General features: G+C 39.1%; 1 protein-coding gene across 1 annotated transcript; it reads right to left on the minus strand.

Annotated features, from left to right (window-relative positions):
* Nucleotides 1-440: 440 nt before the first annotated feature.
* LOC108247771 (pyroglutamylated RF-amide peptide receptor) lies at nt 441-10,384 on the minus strand. The gene is made up of 6 exons (XM_017436137.3): nt 9,911-10,384; nt 7,327-7,485; nt 6,246-6,307; nt 4,103-4,338; nt 2,842-2,939; nt 441-2,763 (listed from the first exon to the last, which is right to left on the minus strand). The coding sequence occupies exons 1-6, from the start codon at nt 10,284-10,286 to the stop codon at nt 2,366-2,368; spliced, it is 1,329 nt and encodes a 442-aa protein (XP_017291626.1). The 5' UTR covers nt 10,287-10,384; the 3' UTR covers nt 441-2,365.
* Nucleotides 10,385-10,505: the final 121 nt, after the last annotated feature.

The raw sequence follows: 10,505 nt of genomic DNA on the forward strand, positions 1-10,505 counted from the left end.
TTATACAAAGACAACCACAAAAAAGAAAAACTTAAATTTTGGTTTATTTATGTTTAGGTATATGTAGAGGAATACAGGCCAACCATGGGCAGATTCTCCAAATTAATTGCAGGCTAAAAGTTTAGTATTACTTTTATCCTCCAAAAATTAAATGTAATAGCTAATATATATATCGCCAATGGGTCCATGACTTCAACAATAATAAACATGATTTTAAAGAAGCTGATGATGTTTTAAAATGTGTTTACTTTAAATTTGCAGTTAATGCTTAATAAAAGCATCAAAAAGCATTCAAAAAAGTGAAGTCATAACAAAAGCTTTGATTCATTCAGTCATGGTTATGTACAAGTTTATCTTTTATTTTTGTTTTTTTTTTTTGTTTTTGCAAGTGTTTACATTCACAATTTAGTAACAAAAATGTACATTCAAAAAGTCCTCACTCAAGAACACAACACTGACAATTACAAAGAGCCTTATTTTCATACAAAACCCCTCAATGACTTCGGTCTTCATATTTAATGAATTTATGAAAGTTTCATTCAGTCACAACCAACACAGCAGAGGAGCTGCAGCACTTGTTGCAAAGGCCAAATACGTCATTGCTAATTCTTAAAACTGATGCGCATGTTTTTGAATAGATCTGTGACAAAAAAAATTAACAACAAGAGTGTCTTAGTGATATTTTTGGCCACTGCTTGCTTACTGCCAAAGCATCCTGAGGGGATTTTAGCATCAGTTAATTAAATAACTGCCAAAAAAAATTCTTTTAAGCTCTGTCAAATCAGTTTAAATTCTTTATTAGGTGTTCATATGGGTTAAGATCTGATGTCTGTGAAAACCATGCTGGAACAGTCACGACACTGGGAAGGAACTTGCTGTAACGTTGTGAGTTTATTACTGTGTTCAGAACGCAGGGAAAATGGATGAGGTTATTGATCAGTGGTGTCTAATTCTGGTCCTTGGGCATCATTATTCTGCATGTTTTTGTTCTCTCTGCTTCAACGTAATTCGAATGAATGCTACTACAGTACTTGAAGCTACACTGAAAGGGTAAGTCAGGTGTATTGGAGCAGGGAAACAACCAAAACATGCAGAATATCAGCCCCTGAAGACCAGGATTGGACACCACTGGTAAAGATGGACCTAAAGATTGAAGCTCATCTGTGGAGAAATGTACCTAAATGGTTCCATCTCTGTAAGCAAAAGACCCGACCAACTTGGGAACTCCCAGTTTAAAGAAAATAGGGTAAATGAGCTGCATATTAATGATTAAGGGATGAAGCACAAGATTTATGGGTGAGGCTGATGTACTAGAAACAGATGGCACTGTATTTAAATCCATTGGATTGAATTTAACAATACATAACTACAAAAATACATTTCTTGATGCATTTCTATCATTTTAAATACACTGTACATAAAAAAACCTGCATTTTTCACTATTTGCAGAGAAATTCACAATAATAAACCATGGAACTGAATAAAAATATAATAGGAACCACACTTCTTGTGTCCAATACTCATCAGGATGTCAAGATTTTAAGGATTGCTGTAAAGCAAATGACAGTTTGGTTTATGAAGGACTTAGTTAAAGTCTTGTATGCTTTATTAGCACCTGACTGCAGTACATTCATTTTTATTTCAAAGACTGATAGATTTCAACCTTTATCATTTTAAAACTGTGCAAGCTTAGCCATTGCCATAAAAAGAAATAGATTTTAACACAATAAATAAGAAAAAAAAGTTCTTGGGAACCAGCACTTTGAGACAGTATTATTATATAATCTTGAAATATTAAAACAAAACAAAAAATCTTCCAGTTGCTCAAGTAAAAAAAATAAAAACTTGCAGCTGAATTAACCCTGACCTGAAGAGAGATTTCAGTTGGCTCAAACAGAAATCATCTAACATTTCAGTAGAAGTCATATTGTCTTTTGCTGGTAAAAGCATGGTTTTATACTGTAAAGCTGCAGAAAATCACACAAAAAAAACCACTTTAATGTCATCTGGGATTGCACATCATTACAGTCTGAACAGAAAGACTAAATGTTGTGGACTCCAGAGACAACACAAATGATTTCTCAGTTTTGATGACAAACTGCTGCTTCAGTGACTCTGCATTCTGGTACTCCCAGTATTTACAGTAAAACCACCTCTTTTCAAAATACCCTGAAGTCTTTCCTGTTGTGCTCATGGACAAATGCTTCAACTCCTGGCACTGTAGAGAATGTGATAACGCTGTTGCACTTTGAGTCTTTGAGACCTGAAATGAGATTTGCCTTTTTCGCAGCATCACTTGCTGACAGATGATAGCAAACATTAGTGTTTCAGAGTAACAGCACCCAAACTTCGAGCCAGTTCTGTCTTATTTGCCCTGAGAGGAGCTGTTAGCAGGGAGCTCTGTTTGGATCGTAGAGATTTTCTCTCCCATGACTTCCAGGGAGCTTCCTCGGTGAGATGAGCTCGAGATGCCTTTTTCCACCGAGCGCTGCTCCGAGCTTTCGCCTTCATCCGGCTTTAAGAAGGCTTCTCTGCTTTCGGGTTTGATGAACTGCACACTCAGTCTCGGCACCACCGCGGCGACGCCCTGCTGGTTTGGTTTGCGGATGCACTGGGAGAGGGCGGAGACGCAGCTCTTCTTGAAGTTTTCATTCATGAAGGCGTACACGATTGGATTGTTGAAGCTGTTGAAGAAGCCAATGGCCTGTACAATGGCGATGATCATGTTTAGAGTAACCCCATCATATTTCTTCTCCAGGTCATCTGCAGTTACAAACACAAAGAGGAATTAAATGTTTATTTAAGATTTCGGCTCCTTTAAATGCATCAAGCCATACTTACTGTACTCAAACACCATGTGGACTGTGTGGAAGGGGGCCCAGCAAATGGTAAATAGAAGGACGATGGTAACCATCATTTTAACGGCTCTTTTCTTTTTCCTGTCAAAAAAGAAACACAGTGATCCCGAAAATGAACAGAAATAAATGTCAGATGTAATTAATGGTGGTGTAAAGGTATAGAAAATGACATTTCCATTAACCGTTGATTAGATTTGTTTTAAGAAGGCAGTGGTCCACTTTGGTTTCGACCCCGTTCAGATTATTTTCAGTTCATTCACAATTAAACACTATTTTTCCTAATTGAGGACAATCAAACAGCTATTTACAGCAGTTAGTAGGTAGGTTTTCCACAATGATCTGAACGATCCCTTTATGCTTCAGCTCAATCACATAATTTGTGAATGGTTTTTGATTCTTATCAAGCAAACATTCAAAAACAACACATTATTGTACAATCCCTATTAAAGTCTGAAAGCCGGTCTGGGCTGGTCCACAGAATGGGTCAAGGTGGCTCCTTATTTCAAAGAAACAACAGGAAGGTCAAACTCTAAAGAACGTTTTGTTGACGTAAACCATTACTAATCTCAGTTTCATCCGTGCGTATGTTACTTTCATCTTTGTTCATTGTTGAATATCTTTATACAAACCTTTAACATCTATGCTTGCGAGAAAAGGACATTACGAAGTGGTGGTGACAGAAGGACAAGCTCCTGCTCCTGTCTTTTACGCACTTTCTTTACTTTTCATGGTCATCTGTTATTGGGCTCAACACATCACATGATGGTCTAACTGAGGACATCCTCGCAGATTAACTGCTTTCCACAGTGCTTAAACAACAAGAAGCTTCCATGACATTAAATTAAGCTAAAACACATTTGGAAAGGGAAACAAGTTGCAAACAAACATCTAAAATTAGTAAAAAAGTAGCTACAACAACTCAAACAAGCCCCTTTAGTAGGAGCAGATTAAAGATAGGATTTTTCCCTTTTTACTGTGCTGCTTTCTGATTCTGATTTATTAATTAAAATACCAACAATACTAACATCAACAGCAGTTAAAGCCCTAATGCAGGTCTTAAGGTGTTGCAGAAAATTACAGAACCAAGCTTTGGAAGTGAAAAAAATGAGATAACTGCAGGTGCCCTGAACAAGTAATAGTGGTAACCCAATTTGGTAACAAGAATACAAAAGCTGAAAGAACTTTGTGTACGAGTCTGATGATTAAATCTTATCAGGTGAAGTCACCCCTAGTGTCGTACCCACCTGGAAATCTTACCAATCTCCCTGTGGTTCATGGTGTTCAGGACCGAAGCATCGCCCACCCTCTTGCGGATCCACAACTCGATGCCAATGCGCGTGTAGAGGAACAACATAGCTGCCAAGGGTAGCAGGAACAGAGCCACCATGATGAAGGTGGTGTACGCCTGCCTGTAGGTCAGTGAACGCCAGCTCTCCTGACAGCACACATGGTAGTGATCATACAGAAAGTCGTACTTCACCTAGAGACGGGAAGAAGAAAACCTTTCAGCCAACACAGATCAGGTAGCGCTGACTGACATTTGGGATTTATTTGTGATCTGTGTGATATATAATGGATTTGTGACTGAGCTGAGGTGACCACACACTCAGTTCAGTCTCAGTGCAGACTGAGTTGTAGAAGCACTGTGGGCTCGAAGCCGGCTTTCTTTTATCTCCACAAGAGCAGCGAAATGAACTGTTCAGCCCAGACTTTACCCATCGTTTGGCTTGATGCGGGCTGACTGCAAGGACCCACTTGAAACCACAATGCAATTTTCAGTCTGCAGTGCCACTACTCAGACAGAGACACTCACATAAACTTGAGTTGTTTGTGAGGTTATTGCATTTCAAAAAAATCTCCCATGTAGCTAGTTTTCAAAAGCTGCCGAAACCTCTGGCAAAGGATCTGTTCGTGACATTTATTTACAACATGTCTGGGAAACAACTACAGGTGTCCAGTTCTGTATTCAGTATTCTACTTTTCAGGGATTAAGTTAGCCTGTTAGGTTCAGCTTGAATCGAGGGTGTTTTTAGACCAGTGTAAATCGATAAGGAAATAAATTTGTCCTAAAAAAAAAGCCATGGTTATCAGCTGAAAGTTTGGTTTTAGATGAATTCTTGTATGAGAAGAAGAAGCTGAAGTATCTCCAGGTCTTGGGGGAGATTTGAGCAGGAGATTGACAGGCGGTTTAAAGAAACATCTGTGTTGCGGATGCTGCAATAATCTATTCTAGTGAGGCTGAGCCAAAAGGGGAGGCTGTCAGTTTAACTGCCATACAGGGTCTTCAATAAAATTTGTTCACTGTCTGGTGCAGCATATCATTATTTTTTGCAGCTATTCACTCGTTTTAGAGTTGAACTCTCACTACATAGGAGGCATACTAACACGTTTTTAAGCATTCAGCTGCACATCTTTTTGCTGCTGCCAGTTCACATATTTGAGCACTGCTATCATTAACACTTTCTGAGCTGGGCTTCAGTCGGCTAATACATTGGATTATGAATATTTCCCAAGCCAGATGGGATGAGCTTGAAAGCCAGATGTAACCTGGAGCCCACCAGTTGAAGAGAACAGCTTTTGGCATGCTAAATAGTTTTCTTATGCTAAATAATTTAGATGTTGCTGTTATGGCTAAACCCTCCTTAAAGGTATAGTCTGGTCATTTTTAAAGTGATGTTCTGTCAAAAAGTTGGTCATCATCAGTCACAGTATGAAGAAAAATAAAAAAGAAAAGAAACTCTTTCTCAGAAACAACATACTGATGTGAAAGAACGCAACATTAGCTAATATTAATCGTCTACACTGAGCTAGATTTTTCTGAACCACACCAGTTGTGTTTGGGTGGATTAGAACCAGGAATGTGAACCCCAGTAAAACATTTCATTATTGGGGCAGCTGTGGTTAGAGCAGTCGTCCTCCAATGAGAGAGTTGGAGGTTCAATTCCTGGCAGCAGTCACATGTGGAAGTGTCCCTGAGCGAGACGCTGAACCCCTTATTGCCTCCAATGTGGGCTCCATCAGTGTATGAATGGAGTTTAAAGCACTGATTAGACTCTATAGAGTGTATTACTAAGATTAGCTTTGTAAAGATGTAGTAGAGTGCTGCATAAATGTTTGGATGGGTAAATGAGGACAGATTGTGTTGTAATGCACTTTGAGTAGCCTGGTTGGCTATATAAATACAGTCCATTAACCATTCATTATCATGGTCAAGTATTTAGATAAACATATCGTGAAATGTGTATTTCTAATATGCATGGTAATTGGTTCTGATGTTTTCAACATTTTCAGCTAAAATCACTTCTTTGACATGCATGGAGTGGTATGCACAGCTAGGGGCAACTACAGAGAGCTATTCAGTAATGGGTTGTTCTGAAGGGTACTTACCTCTAGCTGTTGCACAAATAGCATCGGTGAGCCCACCACCACTGAGGCAATCCATACCAGCCCTGTAGGAATCAGACAAGTATGTCATGAAAACGGTACTTCAGCAGATAACGCTCTTGTTTCAAGTTCATCCCGAAAAAAGGGTCTATTTTTTTAAATATGCTGTATATATATACACAACAGCTGCCAAGGAAATTCAAGGACAACTTTCTGTGACCAGTGTCACACAGTAGTCATTTCAGCTGCTAATTTGAATACTTTGTCCTGTGTAAACTGTCAGAGATGTTACTGGATGTTTCTCTGATCTTTGTTCCATTAGTGTGAAACCATACTTAGCTTACATAACTAAATGTTTCGTGACTTTGGGGGTCGACTACGTTGTTTATGTGTAAAAGCTGCAGCTGAAAAAAAAGAGAGAAGCTGCTCTCAATCTAAAACTGTCCATTTTTGTTTTGTGTTTTTGCTGTTACTACAATAAGTCAAATATATATAGGTAGCAATTGGGCACAATTTTGTACACACACATCTATCTATCTATCTATCTATCTATCTATCTATCTATCTATCTATCTATCTATCTATCTATCTATCTATCTATCTATCTATCTATCTATCTTTCTATCTATCTATCTTTCTATCTATCTTGCTTGCTTGCTTGCAAAAAGTTATCATTTGTAAAGGTACATTCAATGATTATTTCTTGGGAGATTCAGTAAAATACGTTAAAATACATGAAAGATTTTGCTCACTTAGAGACTAAGTTGACTTCAAAGAATTATTCAGAAAATTTTTCATTTTGTGCAACCTGTTAGGTCTCAGACTATGTGATGGGGGTTCAGCCTCAGCTTGTATCACACCAAATTTTAGATTGATATCTGTAAATTTGACCGAGTTGTTGCAATATTCATGTTTTTAGGGTCAGTTGACTGTGGCTGCCTTTTTGAATCGAGTTCACTCCAAAAGTTAATCAGTTGTTCAGCCAATGATTACTTTCTCACACAAGCAGACACGGGCAAAAATATTATTGCCCTGCCTTCACCTTTCAGTGGCAGGCAATAATAATCTTGGAAACACAGAATACCTAACATCTTGTAGGCTCTTTTGGATGAGTACTGCCGCCTCATTTTCAAGGGGAAGACAATGCCCTGATATCTCTCGATGGCGATGCAGGTCATTGTGAGGATGCCCGTCACTATGGCTGTGGTCTGTACAAAAGGAACTGTCTTGCAAACCAGAACCCCTAAAGAAAAAGCAGAGGGATGAAACAATGGAGTAAAAGAGGAGCAAAATTCAGCGAATGGATCAGGATCTTTTTCTGTAACTTTAAGTGCCAAAATAACCATCCATGACTACAAGGCCCAGCAATAGGACATATTTCACAAGTAATGAAGCCCAAAACAGCAACAGACACCCGAACTCCACCCTGATGCACCCTGAACTCACTGTGACAACAAAAGCAGATGCTTTCAGCTCACTGTGATCCTGCTGTGATATGATCAGTGGCAGCTGCTGGCCACATCTTTGTTGGTCACAGCGCTGAGAGCTGAATCTCCACAGTAAAACCCACATAATTATCTCCCACGTGTAAAGCAAATAATTGGCACGGAGTCAGAAAGGTTGGGGATTCAGGACTCTGGAGCTTTAAAAGGGTTGTTGCTTGTTGTCAGTCGTGGATAGAGTGATAATTAAATAACATTATAACATACATATATTTGCACCCAGAAGGAAAATATCTTTTTGCTAATTTTACATCTGTTGAAAGTTTCAAAGATTTACTTTACTAAACGCCTCAAAAGGTGTTGTTTTGTCTGGTTTGGTCTCAGCAGCAAGATTGTTTTAGACTCTTTTAAGGAACTAAATCCATCTCAGGTCGGATGGGTGCAGGACTGGCTGAGTGACTCCAGACTCTGTCATTGCAAGCTGCCAATTCTGACTCATGCCGCCTTTCTTTTTTGGAATAAAAGGCCCTGAACTAGAGCAATTTCTCAAAAGTTTCCTTTGGCTGATCTTCTGCTGTAAAAGAATTGAAGATTGAAGTAGAAACAAAACAAAAGACTGCTTACAGCAACACAGTTTTAAAGTGTCCAATGGTTTTCATCACAAGCCTCAAGAGTTCAGCATTGTCTGACAGGTACTCCACCATTTTTGGGCATCTCTTCTACTATGGAAGTAGTTCGTGACATCTTGTTTGGATTATTGTAATTCTCTCTATATTGGCCTTAATCAGTCATCGTTAAAATGTTCACAAATGTTGACTTTGATTGTCTTAGTCTATTTTATTGTATTAAGATCTCTATTGCTTTAAATGATCGCTGTTATTTGTCTTACTCTTTCTTAAGCACTTTGGTCAATGAAGGTTAATATTTAAAAAAAAAATGTATCAATAAATCTTGACTTTTTATATCTTATAGTTTCTGTGTTTAAAAACGAGGAGTTCCTATAAACAACCACCCCTCGTAAAAACAACCTTGTTCCTATAAAAAGCTCTTACAGATTGTCTTTTAAAAACTGTCAGACTCAAACTATTATTCGTCTTGGAGGACGTCCTCTAATCGGAGACTCAGGGGTTTGATTCCAGTCCTTGTAGAGTGCTGAAGTGTTCTTGTGAAACGCTGAACACACTGTCCCTGATATAATTAACAGTGTATGAATGAGATACAGTATATAGGTGCTCTATAGAGAGTGTAAAACCTATATTAGAAAGCACTGAAACATTGTGATGTGCTGGACAGGTTAAAAGGTAGGTGATATATAAACTGTAAGAGGGACTGTTTATCATTCTAAAACATTCCAAAATGTAAAAAGAGCTCGAGAGAGGTGTGTGCATTTATTGAATCTTGAAATTCTTACTCCTTTTCAACCATTGGATGACACAGCAGAAAAGCCTTAATGGAGAAATGCCATAACTGAAAAAATATGTTTATCCTGACTTAAACCTTAAACATAAAAAATCCACAAAATTCATAAAGTGTCTGTAATTTCTTTCTGCTGGCCTTATGCTCTTATGCATTTTTTTTTTACAAACTCAGAGCCACTTTTTTACTTAAAGCAAGAAACCTTGTTTGCAACTAAAACATTTACAGTTTTCTGTCTGGATTTTTTTTCCACAGGCGATTAGCAACATTTCAATATAATCTAAAACTGAATGAGTGACAAATATTGAGTCCATTTTCTGAAACGTTTGAAATGAGAAATGCACATTTTTTGGTACTTTATATTACTTTTTAAAATTACAAACAGTAGGGGAGTTTGGGGGTCAAATTAGACCTTTTTTTGTCTTACATTCCCATAGTTTATAGGCAGTCCCTGGGGAGGAAACATAAGGTCTTGTTTGTAATTTTTGTTGGAACCTTTAAATTTTCTCTCTAAGAGTTTGTCTGGAAGGAGTCAAAGTTTTGATGCTTGGGTGCAGAAACGTTTGCAGCTTGTATTTTTAATGATAATCTCATTTAAAGAGGTCTGTTTTGTCCAATCAGCTCTACTTCAGTTAATATTGAAAAAACAAAATGTTATTTTTTGTTTAGGTTTTTTAAATGAACGCATCATTCTTATTTCTAACCAGGAGCGCACTTCAGTAAACTTGGAGTGACGTTATTCTGCTCCCCTTAATTAATCCCCACGTGCGTTTTTATCAGGTTAATGAGCCAGAAGGAGCTGGAACTCACCGCCGAACCATTCCGACGAGATGTTCTGCAGCAGGGTGAAAGGGATGCAGAAGAAAGTGATGAGCAGGTCGCTGACAGCTAGAGAGCAGATGAAAATATCCGTGGCCGTCTGGATGGCTCGCTTCTTCACAACTATGTAGATGACCAGGCTGTTCCCGGCCAGAGCCAGGACGAAGATCACCGCGTACATGATGACGAAGGTGGTCTTGGCGCTGTGCGGCAACTCCGGGATGTAGACGAGCGGCTGGATGTTGTAGGTGTTGATGAACTCCTGCCGGCTCAGGTTGTAGAACTGGAGCATCTCCCGCAGCACTTCGGGCGTGATTTTGGAGGAGCTCTGCTGTCCCGAGTCCGTGGAAGAAGAAGCCGCTGCCATCCTACAAGTCTTCAAGTCCAACTATGGGAAACTCGGGGAAACCGGAGGGGATGAGGAGAGGGGTGATGGGTTCACTCAGAGCCGCAGGTGCGTCTGGATGCTGCGCTGACTCTTTAACCCAACAGAGCCAGATGTTGCAGCAGCTGTCTCTCTCTCTCTCTCTCTCTCTCTCTCTCTCTCTCTCCCCCCTAAGTGGCGCGCGCTGTGAGGAGGTGACAT

This window comes from Kryptolebias marmoratus, linkage group LG17 (genome assembly GCF_001649575.2).
Source record: "Kryptolebias marmoratus isolate JLee-2015 linkage group LG17, ASM164957v2, whole genome shotgun sequence".
NCBI lineage: Eukaryota > Metazoa > Chordata > Actinopteri > Cyprinodontiformes > Rivulidae > Kryptolebias > Kryptolebias marmoratus.